This window comes from Pavona decussata, unplaced genomic scaffold (genome assembly GCF_977016875.1).
Source record: "Pavona decussata unplaced genomic scaffold, jaPavDecu1.1 SCAFFOLD_130, whole genome shotgun sequence".
In the NCBI taxonomy this organism is placed as follows: domain Eukaryota; kingdom Metazoa; phylum Cnidaria; class Anthozoa; order Scleractinia; family Agariciidae; genus Pavona; species Pavona decussata.
In genome coordinates, this window is record NW_028145544.1 from 2,308,343 (window position 1) to 2,324,884 (window position 16,542).

The 16,542-nt window shown below is 39.0% G+C and overlaps 4 protein-coding genes and 1 long non-coding RNA gene across 11 annotated transcripts in view; 2 read left to right on the top strand and 3 right to left on the bottom strand.

Moving 5' to 3' along the window:
• Positions 1 to 79: 79 nt before the first annotated feature.
• LOC146468635 (uncharacterized) lies at positions 80 to 1,563 on the bottom strand. The gene is made up of 4 exons (XR_014867475.1): positions 1,509 to 1,563; positions 1,336 to 1,418; positions 1,148 to 1,259; positions 80 to 258 (listed from the first exon to the last, which is right to left on the bottom strand). It is a non-coding gene; the product is annotated as an uncharacterized LOC146468635 (long non-coding RNA).
• A 97-nt stretch (positions 1,564 to 1,660) lies between these two features.
• Positions 1,661 to 4,671, top strand: LOC146468636 (transcription elongation factor A N-terminal and central domain-containing protein 2-like). Its single transcript, XM_085124471.1, has 3 exons — positions 1,661 to 1,862; positions 2,501 to 2,842; positions 3,585 to 4,671. The coding sequence occupies exons 1-3, from the start codon at positions 1,761 to 1,763 to the stop codon at positions 3,786 to 3,788; spliced, it is 648 nt and encodes a 215-aa protein (XP_084980597.1). The 5' UTR covers positions 1,661 to 1,760; the 3' UTR covers positions 3,789 to 4,671.
• Positions 4,672 to 4,813: 142 nt separating this feature from the next.
• On the bottom strand, positions 4,814 to 7,159 carry LOC146468637 (putative exosome complex component rrp40). The gene is made up of 4 exons (XM_085124464.1): positions 6,915 to 7,159; positions 6,495 to 6,644; positions 5,539 to 5,687; positions 4,814 to 5,144 (listed from the first exon to the last, which is right to left on the bottom strand). Exons 1-4 carry the CDS (start codon positions 7,131 to 7,133, stop codon positions 4,934 to 4,936), a joined length of 729 nt encoding a protein of 242 aa, XP_084980590.1. The 5' UTR covers positions 7,134 to 7,159; the 3' UTR covers positions 4,814 to 4,933.
• Positions 7,160 to 7,649: 490 nt separating this feature from the next.
• LOC146468638 (radial spoke head 1 homolog) lies at positions 7,650 to 11,263 on the top strand. The gene is made up of 3 exons (XM_085124465.1): positions 7,650 to 7,939; positions 8,862 to 9,079; positions 10,854 to 11,263. Exons 1-3 carry the CDS (start codon positions 7,746 to 7,748, stop codon positions 11,111 to 11,113), a joined length of 672 nt encoding a protein of 223 aa, XP_084980591.1. The 5' UTR covers positions 7,650 to 7,745; the 3' UTR covers positions 11,114 to 11,263.
• Positions 11,264 to 11,474: 211 nt separating this feature from the next.
• LOC146468639 (receptor-type tyrosine-protein phosphatase delta-like) overlaps positions 11,475 to 16,542 on the bottom strand; it is a 77,048-nt gene continuing 71,980 nt past the window's right edge. For all 7 annotated transcript variants that reach the window (XM_085124427.1, XM_085124425.1, XM_085124426.1 and 4 more), the window contains 5 exons: positions 16,391 to 16,525; positions 15,850 to 15,975; positions 15,138 to 15,292; positions 14,619 to 14,754; positions 11,475 to 14,160 (listed from right to left, as the gene is read on the bottom strand). In XM_085124427.1, coding sequence (XP_084980553.1) covers positions 14,092 to 14,160; positions 14,619 to 14,754; positions 15,138 to 15,292; positions 15,850 to 15,975; positions 16,391 to 16,525 — 621 coding nt within the window. In that variant the 3' untranslated portion in view covers positions 11,475 to 14,091. The remainder of the gene's footprint in view (positions 14,161 to 14,618; positions 14,755 to 15,137; positions 15,293 to 15,849; positions 15,976 to 16,390; positions 16,526 to 16,542) is intronic.

Sequence of the window (16,542 nt, forward strand, 5' to 3'; positions counted from 1 at the left end):
CTGAAGGGCGCGAATCCTCGCGCCCGTCAGTTCAGTGAATACAACGGAAAAGAGGCCTCTGCTAGCAGGGAAGTTTTGACCACGCCAATCTGTTGATAGACGAGGCGACTGTGTTCTAAAGAGAAACTGCTTTTACATTGGTATTCTTTGTCCAGTGTCTCACTTCTAAATTACCTTAATTCAAACTGTGTGCAAGGTAAGTTTTGATGTTATCTTCCAGAATTGTGCGTGATGTTTCTGTGTGTAGCGAAGACAAATCTAAAAATTAAAAGAGAACAAGAAAGAAAACAGTCCTAGTTCATAAAACTACAGTAAAAACCCGCATATAAGAACCTAGTGATATAAGAACCTACAGGCTGAAATTTGGCATTTAAATACCCAAAAATATAAGAACCTGTTCAGCCTGGCAAAGAAAAATAGGTTCTTATACAAAAACAATCACTCCAATTTTGATGGTCAAAATTCTGGATTTTAATTGTGTGAGAAACTTCTGACAAGAAGTTATTGTGTATATGATTTACATTTGTTTGGATTTTCACTAGAAATATGTTTTCCATAAAGCTACAGTGCAACAAGGCAAGCATTTTGTATTACTAGTACAACTACGTAAACCTCTGAAAAATAAGAACTTATTAAGAACCTAATCAGCCTGAACTGTGAAAAACTACCCTAAAATATAAGAACCTGTTCAGCCTGACCTCGAAAATGCTAGGTTCTCATATGCGGGTTTTTGCTGTACTGTCCTTAAGAGGGATTTTTGTAACACGCGTACGGCAGTATCCAGTTCGAAACCGATTCTTGACGCGGAAGTAAGAAGCGGTCACTTCATTCTTTAGGCCCTTAAATAAACACGAATTCTCCTTATTGATTTCTATACATTTTCCATAGTACTAGTTAGGAGAATTGTTCTGAACATCAGTGTCCAAAACACGAGTGTAAAGTCGTAAACTGAATCACCATCGGGATACTGAACGAATCCCCCTGTCTCCGGTACAAGTCGTGAAATTTCCCGGATAAAAGCGGCTTTTGATATTTTCTCTACAATAAGCTAAGATTAACCCCAAATTTAAGAAAAGCTAAACAATGAAAAACACACGAAGGAAGAAATGTAAACGTAATGGCGAGGAGGAAATTTTAAATAACTTACGGGTGAATACGGCCGAACACAGCATTGAGTTTGTGGGGTTCTTCATTTAATCTTCGTACTTCTAAAGCATTTGGGTCGCACTGTTGTTCCTTTCTCTGAGTTGGATTGTGTACTGATAATGAATTTACATAACTAAAATTAGAGCATGGGAAAAAAGTTCGAATATGTTTCGGTTCAATATAGTTTACCTTCGGCATCGTGTGTAAATTCTTCGGGGAAGAAGTTGTGTCCCTTGGTGAGCTCGGGTGATTTTTCTCCGCGAACTCAGTTTCTACAAAAAAAAATTGATTGCATTTTGAAACTTCAACTAACTTTTTGTGCCAAAATCCTTGAGCTGAAGAAAAGGATTTTTAATACTTACACAAGGACTAGATTTCGCCGCTATTTCGCTCGCTTTGAACAAAAGTGCCTTTTTTGACGTCAAAAAACAAGGTAAAGGCGAATTCCGCGGCGCGCTTTTCCCGCCATTTCGTTCCCGACAGAGCCATCTGTAACCTGGCCTTCTCCCAAGCCTAATCCAACATGGCGGACAACAACAAACGGTATATGATTTGCGGTTCTATATGACCAAGTTTTTAAAGCGTTTGGTGATGAAATAAACAGGGAAAGCATCATGGATAAGTTTGTGGTTCGAACCAAACTTCCTCCTAGGCCTGAACGCAAGAGTGCAGTGATTGAGGACAAAAAGAAACAGTCAACAATTGAAAGTCTTGCGGTACGTAAGCTGATTTCGAATAGTTGAGCTTATATAAAAGCTTATCATTAGCAATATCTATACTTGGCTCATGCTTGGGTATTGGGGTGTTGCTGGGTGGTTAAAACTCTGATTCTCTTCATAATCGTGCAACCATACCCTGTTAAACAGGATAGACTTGCATAACATTAAGCTTACAGTAATTCTGTTCAGGAGAAAGAGGGAGGTCAAACAAGGGAGTACCCCCCAAGTCAGCTGTTGCATGCTGCACTGCTGTGCTTCCACAGATTTGCATTGTACACATGTACTTGTATTGTGGGAAATGTGGCTTTATTTTTGCGGTGCTAATTGCGTTTGACGTAGAAAGAAAGCACTCCTAATACAGATTGAAGTCGAGATTGTATGGGATAACATTGATTGAATGAATGAATCTTGGGATGTGTATCTGGCATCCCCGCAGATTTTGTAGGGGCAGACGTCATCATCACCAACTTGGCAAAGGAGAGAGAGCCTGGTAACATCGGACGCACCCCCTAGAACCTTAGCCTGCGAACAGCAGACGACTATTTCCGATCGTCACTTCTCATACGTCTGCTGTTCGCAGGCTACTAGAACCTTTGATTTTCACTAGTTTAAAATTAACTTCTGCTTTTCTTCAGAGTGTGGTTGTAGTGGAAGAAATACAGCGCCTTAAGTGTGAACTGGAAAATGACATCTCCACCCCTGACACAATTCTGTCAGCTCTAACATTGTTAGGATCAAAGAATCTGTCAAAAGATGTTTTAATGTCCACGAAAATTGGCCACACGGTGAACCGGTTAAGGAGACAAGGAAGTAATGAGGAAATAAGAGAACAAGCAAAGCTTGTGTTTAGAAGGTGGAGAGGGTTTATCAGAGACTCAGAAAAGGAAAAGCCTCTTATAGAAGTTCACTGTGATAAGAAAACTGAAGTTCTTAGAGGAAAAGCAAGACAGTTCTTAGCTGATGCCCTTCAAGTGACGGTATGCACGTTTACCATTGTGCAGTTCCAGAAAATATCGATACTCCACCCACAGAAGGTTTGTTTTTTTGCACCCCTCCCCCCAGGAAATTCCAGTTTAGCTTCATACTTTGCTTCTAAAATTGTGGCTTTCAAGACCCCCATCCCCCTAGGAATAACCAATGACCTTCCATGGGGTAGGTATGGATTTTTTCTGGAACTGCACATTTTATTATTTTATCAGTTTTGGTTGTACATATATGTTGCGCTATATTCAAATGAGACTTTTGTTCAAAAAAATGCTGAGTTTGAAATGATTTTTTGGACACGGGTACCACTGCACCACTACAGCTTCAAAAGCACAACACTTTACTGTGGTAACTGGATGAGAATGCCAGGTGAAATTTTACTCACAAAGAAAGAAGGTTTATAAAGGTGTGAAGCTCAACGTAATTTGTGGCTCTAATGTTAAAGGTGACACTATGAAAAACTACGATAGCGCTGTTTTGTGCCAAGTTCTTTTTTCTACAGGGTTTTCAACATTTTTTAGTATTGTAGTTTCTCTCAATTACCCTCTTGGTGTTTTCATGTACATGCATCAGTATGTTCTTGTCCCTTACAGTCAACTTTCTGTTACGATGTACATAATACCACTAAAAAATAAGTTATCAACTTGTGATGTAGCAGATTGCGCCGTCACTAAACAATATTTGTATAAAACATTGCACAGTCATTTAAATCATTGTTTTTCACTTCACTTGCAGAATTCAGAGAATAATTTACCAGAGCTTATTGAGAGGACTGTGTTTCATAAGCTCGGCAGACTTATAAACAATGCTTACAAGAGAAAGATGCGCTCCTTAGTGTTCACTCTGAAACACAGAGATGCAATCAGAGGAAAGGTTTTGAGTGGAGAAATAACAGTGGAGAAACTTGTTACTTTATCTGTTGATCAACTTACACTGTAGTTGAAAGCTGATTTGCTTTGTTTAGTTGAATAATGTGGTTAATTTTTCACTGAAAAGGTTTTTAACCTTACCCCATCTAACCAGTTCTGTTTGTTACTAAAGTTTAGGTGGGAACTGTTTATCTACTTAGAGTGTTACGCTCATTAAGTACATTCACTTTTTAATCACTTGTGACTATGTTTCTAAATATGGTTTTAACAATGAATCAACAGCAAAATGAGGGAATGCCATCCTCCCTAACCCATTTACTAACTTCACTGTTTATAGTTGAAAGCCATGTTTTTTATCTTAATCACAAGAAAAGACAACTATTGAATTTATCTTTGCACATAGACAGTGTTTGCAGCAACCTTCCAATCAGACTACGAGTACAATACTGAGTACCTTTATGCAGATTTCAATACTATCTAAGTTTGGGTGCAAACACAGCCAAACTTACATTACAAACTATTTTATGGGGTTTTGGTTCACGTTGAACTTCTATAACTTGCCTGGAAATTGATGACATTAGGAAATTGTCATTAGAAATCCACCTCTAAATTTGTTATATTGTGAATTATTTGATTAGAAGCTTGCATGAAGTTTTAACATTTACACCCTTAGTCTGATCAGGATATATATTTGGTGAAAATAAGTGTAGGACAAATGCCTTTTAAATGACATATTTGCTGTCAAAATCTGAAAACTTCAAGCAGAAATACAGAGGTTCAAAAATGTTTAGTATCTCATGCTATAGAGTCTGTCATTAGCAGATTACATTTCATTACCCAGTCCACAGATTTTTTTATAAGGGATAATTATATATATTTTTTTAATTTTATTAAATTTTGTATAAAGAGCGTAACAATATTTTATTATTTAAAAGATTTTAGGCTTGCATTTAAATCAGAACTTGAGATATACACCAAAAGTATTTCTAATAAATTATTTTTTCTTGCCTGCAACTCAGATTCATGTATGTTTTCTTATTCACCCAAGGAAAACAAAGTATTTGAGTCAAATCAACAATACAATTTAAGAAGAAGTTCATATGACAATATTATTTATTTGCTACTATGCGCAATTCCATAAATACAAAAACAAAAGAAATGGGGACTGGTCTATAAAACAGAATCTGTGTACACATATTGAAGTCATATTAAGCACTAAGTCTGAATTCCTTTCACAATCTGTTTCACCATTGTCTCAATCTGATTGTCATTCATGTATTCTGAGTTTGTAATTGCATTAGCAATGGCTATCGTATGAGGTGTTGATGATGATTTAATCCACACTCGTCCATTCATTCCCACGGTGCATTCAAAGGGGAAGTATTTTCCCAGACATTTTAGGAGAACAAACTCTTTGCTGAGTAGTCTGCAAAAATAAAATGATGGAAAAAAATCATTACAAAGTTCAACGGGCACCATTAACACTTTTCATAAGTATGTAAATTATGATCATCCGGGTGAGTGTAGTCCTGAGAAGGACTGTTTGTGGTGACTTTGGTGTCAAAGTCACCACAAACAGTCCCTCTCAGGACTACACTCACCCGGATGATCATAATTTACGTACTTATGGCATGACTCCTGGGTTCAAACCATTTACAGCATTAACACTTTTGATAGCTTCATCATTAATGATCCTAGATCTATATACATCAAAGTGACTAAATTGTCATTGACACATGATAAACTATTAAGCTATCATTTGAAACCATGATGAATAACGTCCTTCTCGACAATAATATTTTTGTATATCTCTCACTCACTTTCTTGCCAGGCCAAGGGAGCATGTGATCATGAATCCACCAGCTAGTAGCCCTAGTCCTGTACTCTTTCCACTGCCATCTGTGCAGTCCAACTCTGGTTCCATGTCTTTGTTTGCAACACAGAGTCTGGCATAGACAATATCCCCTATCTACAATAAAAAAATAACACTGGCATTAATGGCTTTTATGTTTGAAAATATAAAGGTGATTTACATGGTGTGACTCTGTTGCATGCGACAAGCTTACAACAGGCCTACAACATGAATTGTTTTGTGTAAATCAAACTTACAACTCGCTTACAACTGTCGTGTACGTCATAAAAAAAGTCGTAAGATTTTAAAACATGTTTTTAAAACCTATGACAATCGTAGTGTGTAGGGAATGTTGAATGACGAGAGTTGTGTGCGATTTTTCGCATGACGTGAGCAGCACACGCTCTAGAAATCGCATACAACATCCATAAGCAAAAGTTGTACCGTCTAAATCAGCCTTAACTTACCCATCGGATAGATAGATAGCCAAGCTTGCAAGAAGTTGAAGCCTACTGTAATATAGAGACTGTGAACCTGGTAAATTTTCTGACAGTCCCAGTCTTTCTTGATCTTGCAAGACAAATTGAGACTCTAATCTTTGCAAAAAATTAAAATCAAGATGCTGAGACCCTTGAAATTTTATAAGTTACGCTACTGTGAGATGTAATTTTTGAAAGACTATTCATCACCCCTCCAAGGGTCTCGTATTGGTCCTTATAGAAGTATCTAGTGTGTGGAGGTAAATGGATATGGGTAGGTTAGACTTTAAAGAACTCAGCACTTCGCGTTCCGAGTAGCTTTTAAATTAATCATCCTTATTGGGAAGGGGTGTTATTAGGGATACATGAGAGGCTTGTTTGCTAAAATGAGAGATCGTTTATGGTATTTTTGTCACTAAAATCATGATTGGATGACGCATTCTACCTGAATGTTGGGCTTGTTTTTCTTGGTTGCACCTTCAAATGACAGACTTGGTAGTGATGCAGGCATGGCACCTCCAATGTCTACCTTGTAGCTATCTGAGCCCCTGTTTGTCACAATTCCAATGACTCTCTCCTCTTTTACTGGGACATACTAGTTAACAAAGTGAAAAGATTAAGTTACTAAGGGGTTTGTTTTTCCAAGGGAAAAAGCAGTTTACCCACAGCCACGGACAGCGAGCTGGCATTATAGCGCATTTGGTAAACGTGACTATTTCTGTCACCTTTTCATGTCAAAATTTTGTCTTGGCGACCGAGATGAAAAGTGGTAGTTTAACTTTCAAGGATGGAAACTTTTATAAGCAGTCTGTGACTTTTTCATCCTGGTAGATGGCACAAAATCAGTATTACAAAGTGAACTAACCCTTCTCTGATTGCAGTCGATCAAATATGTGGCCGGCTTTCGATGTCTCAAAACTCCTGCTTTGTGTGCCAAAATTGCTCCATTTTCTTCTCTTAATCCAGGTCCAAGCCTTATTTTTACTTTTCCCTCAAGAGATGCTTCCAGATCTGCCACATTGCCCATAAAATCGCCCGGCATAACCACGCGATTGACGACACCTCGAACGTCCTTGTCCGCCATGTTTGTTTGGTTAACCGCTGACTACTTACCGACTCGTACGTCTCTTTTCCCCAGATTCCTCTCGGCCAGGCCTCGCAGCTATGTGAGCTATTCGCACCGTTCCTCTTCTTTCTTGCTGTTTCTTCCTGTTTTTTTTTTTTTTGAGTGGAAGAGACTCCGTATAATGGGAGGCACCGCCATAAAGGTTTCCGTTTTTCACCCTCCCAGCATGCTAAAGGGTAGAATTGAAAAGTTTAGTATTTAAATTAAAAGGGTGGTAAAAACGAACTGTAAAAAAAAAGTATTTGCTTGGTAGCAAAAACTGAGCCGAATTCTGGAAGAAATTACAACGCTAAGATGAGTGTGGATAGTCCTGCTGTACCAATATCGCGGGCGATATACTTCTGTCTTTGGCCATTAAGGTACAACAAAGGGGTACAATCAAAAATTGTCAGCGTCCCCGATTCTTACTTGTCGGGATTGCGTTACAGTCATGTAGGACGTTTCGAAGGCGCGCGCACAATAAACAGAGCGTGACTCGCTTTGTGAGGTAACAACCCGCATTGAACTCTAAGAACAGCACACAGCCTGTATAGCCAAGGGTTTGGTTGAAAACTCTAAGAAAATCGAGATATGGAGAGTGACGAGGACTCTGAGATTGGCGTGCGCACATTTCTAGGGACTTATGAAGGAGATCGAAACGAGGAGGAGGAGCGCCATGGATTTGGTAGAGCTCTGCTGCCAAACGGAGATCAGTATGAGGGAGAGTATGAGAAAGGGAAAAGACACGGATCTGGAATATACACGTTTGTTAGCGCACCCGCAAGGTAATCAGCTTTGCTGTCAAGCACCTGTTCAATGTTACAATATTTTTAGCGATTTTTGCAAATGAAAAATAAAGCGCCAAAATAAGAACCCAAAGCAAAAAACTGCCATCAAATTTTAAAAAAGTTAAATTGAACACTCCCTTACGAAAATCTTTCAGGTCGCCGGTGCTTCACACATTCACGTTTCAGAAAGAAAAACAAACAGACAAGCAAACAAAGACACCACGCCCTCTGGTGTGTTGTTTTTGTTGATGAATGAGTACTTCTGAGTAAAACGAGCATTTGAGTACGCTCACCTTCGAATATGACCACTTTTAATGGTTCCTGTTTCGCTTTAAGTTTTTGCTTTCCCCATGAAAATCCGAAGGCAGTAGCCGACTGGACGTTAACACGAATATTTCAGAAATCTGAAGGCAGTTTTACACTGGCAAGTGTTGACACGAACTTTTCAGAGGCTTAAACTAACATATTTGCAAATTTTTCTAGCGAGTTTAAGTAAGATTTCAGAACATTGTTTAAGCTTTTCCGACGCTAAAATCGTGGCCAAAAATGTTGGGACGATTTTCAAAACTCAAAACGACATACATCCCCACCCCCGCCTCCATGCAATATTGTCATGTTGCTGTGTTTATGTACAATCCTAATGATTTCACTGTTTATCAACATTGCTTGGAGGAGGGGGAGAGGGGGGGGGGGGGGTGTTCCCAATATTCGCCATGAAAGCACCACCAAGCTTATGGTGGCTGGTAATAAATAAACAGCACAAAAACGTACAATGCAAACGCAATTTTTATATGTCCCAGAATATATTGGCCAGGATTGTAGTTCACGAATACTTCCAAACATGATAAACAGAAGTGCATCCCTGCCATCCACAGATAGCGTTTTCTTTTCCTTTTTTCTTTTTTTTTTTTTCTGCCAGATACGAAGGTCAATATGTCAACGACGAAAGACACGGACAAGGGACATTCTGGTACCCAGACGGGTCTGTGTACGATGGAGCCTGGGCCGAGGGACAGAGGCATGGTCATGGTGTGTATAAATATGCGAACGGGGATACGTACGAGGGGAACTGGAAACAAGGCAAAAGACACGGCAAAGGAGAGTACACATACAAGGACAGGAGGCTGAAATATAAAGGTTGGTACCACATCGCTATGTAGCGATCTTTGTTGACATAGAGTTTCTCATGATTTAGAATTGGGAAAGTGGTCAAAGCTATCATACGCTACTCGGCTATACTATACCGTATATATAACAGACTAGACTAGACTATACCATAGTGTACTATACTATACTATACCATAGTATTCCATAGTAATTGTAATGTTAACGGGATTTTATTGTAATGTTTGTAATGTGCATTTGACTATTTTTATAGAAAATGCGCAATATAAATATTAAATATTATTATTGTTATTATTATTATTATTATTAAATATTACAATACTATACTATACTATACTATACTATATACTATACTATACTATACTATACTATACTATACTATACTATACTATACTATACTATACTCTACTCCACTCCACTCCACTATACTATACTAAACTATACTATACTCTACTCCACTCTACTCTACTATACTATACTATACTATACTATACTATACTATACTATACTATACTATACTATACTCAAACCCGCATCCCCCTTCCTCAACCTCTAAAGATGGCGTCTTTATTGCATAGCCACCCCTCTATCCAGCAGTAAATATATGGCAATTCAGGATTGAAACCTCACTTTTCTTGCTGGTAGGAAATTTTTTCTCATTTTTGCAAGTTACAAAGTAATGCCTGTCGTCAGCATTGCGTTGCAAACTGCAGAAAACATGTTGCACACTGCAAAGCATCTCGCGACCTTACGTTGCGAGAGAAGTTTTTTGCACGCTTGATTTCGACCGCAACTTGTCTTACGATGCATTGCATTGCAAGTCGCGGGAAAATTGTCTCGTGTAAAAGTATAATAATACATAGAGTTGGGTCAAGCACAGCTGAAACACCCCTTACAGTAGTGCCCCCACCCCACCCACCAAAGTCTTCGCTGTATATTGAAAAGACGGAGCTGTCGGCGGTCAGCTCTTGATACACAGCCATACTAAGTCTGTGGTACTGGTGGGGTTGCAACTTTTGATTGCATCGTTTGGAGCAACTTTCCACCCATCTTGAGCTCCTTTCAAATTTAACAAAGCACGGTAACAAAATTTAAACCAAAAATTAATCTTACTTTTTATATGTAGTGCCCCAAACCGCGATTAACGGGCCACCCTTCGTCCTCGTTACTCTTGCCTCGCGATTAGCCCGCTTCGCCACTTGATCGAGATCACGTGACTCTTGAGTCCCACATATCGCGCACCACCATCGAAGAAAATAACGACTCTGTGCGCAGCTTTAATAACTTTTTCTTAACCTAACACTGAGCTACAAGATCTCCTTTATTGTTCAGCTTTATTCTCGATGAAAGTAAAGTAATTAAAAGTAATTCATTTAATGTCAATAACATGAGGAGTACTTGCCCAATCTCCCGAGCCAGAGGCTCATGATAAAATGTTTGACAATGATCCAGGTCGCATTGGAATTTGGAAATGCTGGTTATTGAGCAGAGGGGAAAACCGGAGTACCCGGAGAAGAACCTCTCCGAGCAAGGACGAGAACCAACAACAAACTCAATGTAATGCAAATATGACGCCGGGTGCGGGGATCGAACCCAGACTACATTGGTGGAAGGCGAATGCTCTCAGCGCTGTGCAATCCCTACTCCCCAGGGATAAATTAACGTATGCAATTTGGACGCCGCATCAATGACCACCAGGCAGTCAGAAAGTGGATCAGCATAGAGTTTTTAAGTAACAACTGCAAAAGGAGTACAGCCACTGATCAATATTTAACTTTCTCCTCAGGTAAATGGAACGACGGAAAATTTGAAGACGAAGGAAAACTTATCACGAAAGTTTACACATACTCTGGGAGCTTCAGCGGGGAGGAACCAGTGGGGCCTGGCAGATTCCATTTTGACACGGGCTGTGAGCAGGAGGGCGAATATGTGTCCAAGAGGATGGTCCGCCGCACAAATGAATCGAGGGAGGTCGTTCATGTGCCTGTGTGGAGGTGCCTTGAATTGTACCATGCAGGTCCCAGGAATTTAATGAAGAGTCCCTAAGTTGTAAATTACGTTTTTTAAGACAATTTTGATGTTTCCTGATTCTAAGACACGTAACGACTTTTTTGACGACTGTCACGCTTTGTTAAAGTTTTCAGTAGTTCAGTTGAGTTAAACTTTGAGCGAGCTAAATAAAATCACTTTATTGATTATTGTATCTCCTTTCGTCTCTTGTTGTAACCGTAGTTATTTTGCCGAGTTTCACAAGCTCATTTTTTTAGCCGTGTGTGAGGGTACTGGGAAATGTGATTGCTTGTGTGTGTGGAGGGGGTGGGGTGAGGTGGGGGAAGTTGGGCGGCAGGGGGTGGGTATTCCCATAATGACGAGCTTCTATTTCAGCAGAAATTAAATCCACATAATATTAGTGATAAGGTTTTGTTTTTTTTTTATTTGTGGTACTTGCGTCTGACAATCTCTGCCATGCTAAAAATTCACAAGCATGTACTGAGCACTTTACAAGCGCGTGTGACATAAAACGAGTAGTTACGTTTGTACAGTTATAAAAATAGATTTCAAACTCTTTCTCTCTATTCATTCAATCAGATTATGTACATTAAAAACTATAAAAGATACAAATACATCTGTTACTATAAATTTAGGCGATGTAGCAGCTCTCAGAAGCTCTCACGTGATTAGGTTGCAACCCCTCTAGAGCACAATAGAATAAACAACAGAACAATATCCCCAACCCTGAAAACAATATTAACTCTTACCGCTACACAATTAAAACAATTACAAGCTTACGAGAGCTGCTACACTACTGATAAATTTCAATGTAAATTCTATGCAAAAGCACTCTGTTTTCACTAAGGGTAATTTCAATGTCATCTGTTTGCGGACCTCAACAAAAAAGAGCTCTTTTTTAACAAAACAGGAACCATTAAATCTTTATGCCCCAATATCAACAAGTAAAGTCTCCCCACTGTTCTCATATATTTTCTATGGTACTAGTTGAGAGAATTTGTTTAAACATCAAGACATGTCATCTTCGGTGATCACTGGTGAACTGAATGTTTGAGCAAGTAATGGTATTGGGTTTATTGCGCAAATGGCACTTTGGAATTATTCTTCGATTTCTGTATTGCAGACGTACTCTGCGAGCAAAGCATCTTTGGTTTTGATAGCTAAAAAGAAAACCAAACAAACTGAAACAAAGAAACTCTGCTCGCAGACTAAATGTTGCAGACTCTGTCAAAATGGAAACAAATTTTAAGCGGGACACATCATTTGTACTTGCTATATCCTGTTTGGAATTAGGAAAATAATTTGTCTCGCGTATTTGTCGAGGTGAGGTGACCATTATGTCTTTATCCACACAAATTTACAACAAAATTGTTAAAATTCACATATTAAGGACCACTCTCAGCAAGATAACACTACACTGGCCAAACTGCAGATACTCCTGTGTATGACCTATTTACTTTTTTTTCAAAATTAATGGGTTAGTAGGCTCAATAATGTTGAGGTGCCCACTTCTTTCAAAATATTAAGTAGGTGACATTTCACCTGAGCGAAAATTGTTTACCGGCATTCGCAATTCTACCGTCCAATCTTCGGCAGAGTTCGTTTTTACGAAAAGACAAAATGTCACCTGAATCGCAGCTCTTCCTTGAATCAGTAATATCTTTTTTAACACTAACGTAAGTTCTGTCTCGAAGCATTAACTTATATCGATGTACCACGTATGGATGGAGCCCTTTCTAAAACGCAAGGGCCAATAAACGGAGTGATACACTCCGCATGCTATCAAAAATAAAACCTTAAGTAAGTACGAAAAAAAATATTATTAAAATATAAAAGTTGTTCACAAACAATTCAGGTGTAAATGAAAACCTAAAACTAAAAAAAACTTTGATGAAAATGACACAGTTATGATTATCACAAGGAATATAAACCACGGAATTAAACTATCTGACAGACAAATATGGGATTTTACTCGTCACACTTCACACCCCTTTGCCGCTTATTTTTAATTTTTGTGATTAGTACCTGTGATTAGTTAGCTAAGCTAACATTAATGGTAAGAAAAAATAAAAATAACTGTTCCCAGCCATCAACCTGCGAAAACGGTTTTCCTTTCAATGCACTACGATTGCCGCCATTGCCGGGGCAGTAGCGATGAGAGGTAGGTTTGTTCGCAAGCCATCATGAAGTACGTTTTAACGATTTGGATTTAAAACAGAGCTTAGTGTTCAAAGGCGTTCTTGCCCGAAATCTTTTGGTCTTGCATTAATGTTTTCCATCTTTAAGCTAGGTGAATATTTCCTTGGACATCGCTTCCGCAGAATTGTCTTTGTTTGTGCATTTGAAGAAACAACGTATCAATGAACTTGATCTCCAAAAGATAGAAAACATCCAGGCAAGACAAAAAGGTCTGTGAGAATTATCGCTTTTCCTTTGACACATTATAAAGTTATATATTCCGCCAAAAAAGCGAATCAAAAAAGATTCGTAAAATCCATCTTGCATCCCACACAATGAAATAAAAAGCGCCATATTTCAGCCCAAGAATTCTGTATGTCCATTAGCAGCACAATACATGTCTCTTCACTGCTTGTAAGGCATCGAGCTCTTTTCCAAGAACTCAAATGTCCGCATTAATGTTTGTTTCAGCCATTTAAATGCTTCTCATAAATAATTCTTCAAACACGGTCTCCAGCCTAAACTCTGCCGCGAACATTTCTTCCGTTATTGTCAGGCGCTTTACTGCCTGCGACCTCAACGTATGAGCGTTCCAAACGCTCCTCACCAATTCTGCAAGTTGGTGTGTATTCTTTGTCAATAATAATTCATCTTTGTCTTTCAGCCAACGTGGCGGCCAATCTGTCACTGGTAATTCCTTTGTCACAAATGGTACGTCCAGGAAATGTGTTGAGTGATTCTACGTCTCTAAGATGACAACTGACTATGATCTCTTGGTAAATTAGGTTACTACCTCTGTGATGCTATTGCCGGTTGATTTTCAGATCCACGGTGGATTACACAGCGTAGTGGTCGAATGAACTAAGGTACTCCAGCGCTTTTTGGTAACAGAATAAATATTGGTCCTAAAGAAGACAAAAAAAGAGAAATTGTTATTAGTGAGAACCACTTTCCTGTAGTGCTGTTTTTAAAACGAGGTGGTTCTAACTTTTGAGCTTGGTGTGAAATCCAGTGTGATCATTCAAGGAGAGCCACTGAGCAGTACTTTCCTGTGTTGCTGTTTATTATGCTGTTCAAGGAGGTTCTAACTTTTGAGTCTGTGGGTGAAATCCTAAAGTGTGTAAAGTGTGGCCATTCAAATGAAAGCTGCTGAGCAGTACTTTCCTGTTGTGCCGTTTATTGTGTTGTTCAAGGTGGTTCTAACTTTTGATTCAGTGGATGAAATACTAAAGTGTGACCATTCAAATGAAAACTGACAAGCAGTACTTTCTTGGTACTGATGATCATTATACTGTTAAAGGTGATTCTAACTTTCGATTTTGTGGATGAAATCCTAATCTAACGTGTTCCACAGGGTCCATACCTGATTTTGAATCATGTTCGGTCTCTGTGTTCTGAGAAGCTTGACGGTCTGGAACAAATCGACAACTCCCTCAGAGCGCATGCGTTCTAGCACGATACACAGCGCACAGAATACACCAGTTCTGCCAACACCATCGCTAAGGAGAGAAAACAGAGGTATATGAGAATCTCAAGTCCTCCTGAAGATGCAACTCAGCCTCGACTCGATTTTATTGTGCGCACAATGGGCTTTTGAATAGAATATTTACCGATATTTGGCATTTGTTTTCATATCGATATCAACCTTGTGATGTTATTACGAAAGACTGGGCCTTCGGCGCGCCAACGCTTCAAGGTGCACTTTATCGAACAATATCGCAACAACTTGCCTACACCGTTTCCAAGTATCGATATTTGCAATGAATTTCCGATATCGACGGTATCGAGTATGGTGCGAGTTAATCTTATATTCCTATCACCTGTCTGACTGAAAATCTATTGACACGGTGAGGAGAATTTACATTTCCATGCTGCTAAGTACCTGCAGTGGACAGTAATAGGACCTTCCTCTTCCTGCTGTTCGTAGGTTCTTTGCACCTGGCCGATCAAATCCAAAATTCCTTCACCGTTCTTTGTAATACTTCCATCGGTCCAGCCAAAGAAGTGAAACTGTTTGATATTTCGCACTGTGCCGCTCTGAATAAACAAAGAAAACAAATACGTTAGTCGTGAAAAACCAACCGAACTACAAATAATACTAAGTTTCTAACTTTTCTAATACTGCAAAGCAGAAAAAAATAATCTTTGGTTTTCTGGAAGTGGACATTCCTGCTTTTTTTTTTTTTTTTGTTACCGATCTTCAGTTGGTAAGAACAACTTAATAGAAGAATGTTTTTAGAAACATCTCTAACACTCGACTCATGACTCGTATTTAACCGATTTTCCAAACTGTTTTTAGTCGAGATTCATCCAGTTCATTAAATTCGAACGTCAACTCTTGCCAACACTCGTTAACTCTCTTTAACTGTACCCAATCCTCTCGTTTACTCTCGTCAACCGCCTCGTTAAATCTCGTTAATTATAGTCAACTTCGGCCAACTCTCGTGGACTGTTTCGCCAATTCTCGTCAACTCTCTTTAACTCTCGCCAACTGTACTTGCTGTCAACTCTTATGAACTCTTATGGCCTCGCAACGATCTTCTCTGTCACTTAATTTTGAGCACACTTTGAAAATACAAAGAATAAAAACCTACCATAGCATCCTTGACCTTGAAATCTCGGATGACAAAAGTCGGGAATTCTTGCTCCGAAACTGGGTCCACCACGTAGTATTGATGTTTAGCGGAGCGATCACTGGGCCAGTACTTGTAACAACGCTCCTAAATAAATATAAGGAAAAGTACTTAAATAACATTCGAAATCAAAGTGTTAAAGGGGGAAGCTTTGACTCACATTTCTCCTTAGGGAAAGTTGTCAAACAAACAAGGAACAGGAAAAAGATGGCCATTGACTTTCAATTATTTTAATCTTCTGACTCTAAAATTAGAACCACCTTGTACAGCATAATAAACAGCACCACAGGAAAGAACTACTCAGTAGCTTTCATTTGAATAGTCACACTTTAGGATTTCATGTTCAGACTCAAAAAAGTCGAACCATCTTGTTCAACTTAATAAACAGCGCCACAGGAAAGTACTGCTCACTTTAGATCTACAGACCCAAAAGTTAGAGCCACCTACAATTTTCCCAAAGTTAGCTGCATAAATTAAGACCTGCATAAACTATTCCACACACCCTGTTTCCTTCATGAAGCTGCGTTAACATGACAACGATGTTCGAATTGTGCTCCATCAGCATTCTCCAAAAATCATCCACGGTCTCTTCCAAAGGAGCCTGGGTAGCGATGTACGCAAAACGCTGACGATAGCCCTGGAGACAAGAAGGAC

Excerpts from the sequence above, each read along its gene's own strand:
- LOC146468636 (XM_085124471.1), top strand. The coding sequence starts at position 1,761 with ATGGATAAGTTTGTGGTTCGAACCAAACTTCCTCCTAGGCCTGAACGC. Across the intron at positions 1,863-2,500 it reads CAACAATTGAAAGTCTTGCG|AGTGTGGTTGTAGTGGAAGA; the intron begins GTACGTAAGCTG and ends GCTTTTCTTCAG. Across the intron at positions 2,843-3,584 it reads CTGATGCCCTTCAAGTGACG|AATTCAGAGAATAATTTACC; the intron begins GTATGCACGTTT and ends CTTCACTTGCAG.
- LOC146468637 (XM_085124464.1), bottom strand. The coding sequence starts at position 7,133 with ATGGCGGACAAGGACGTTCGAGGTGTCGTCAATCGCGTGGTTATGCCG. Across the intron at positions 6,645-6,914 it reads TCGACTGCAATCAGAGAAGG|TATGTCCCAGTAAAAGAGGA; the intron begins GTTAGTTCACTT and ends TTTGTTAACTAG. Across the intron at positions 5,145-5,538 it reads TCCCTTGGCCTGGCAAGAAA|ACTACTCAGCAAAGAGTTTG; the intron begins GTGAGTGAGAGA and ends TTATTTTTGCAG.
- LOC146468638 (XM_085124465.1), top strand. The coding sequence starts at position 7,746 with ATGGAGAGTGACGAGGACTCTGAGATTGGCGTGCGCACATTTCTAGGG. Across the intron at positions 7,940-8,861 it reads TTTGTTAGCGCACCCGCAAG|ATACGAAGGTCAATATGTCA; the intron begins GTAATCAGCTTT and ends TTTTTCTGCCAG. Across the intron at positions 9,080-10,853 it reads CAGGAGGCTGAAATATAAAG|GTAAATGGAACGACGGAAAA; the intron begins GTTGGTACCACA and ends CTTTCTCCTCAG.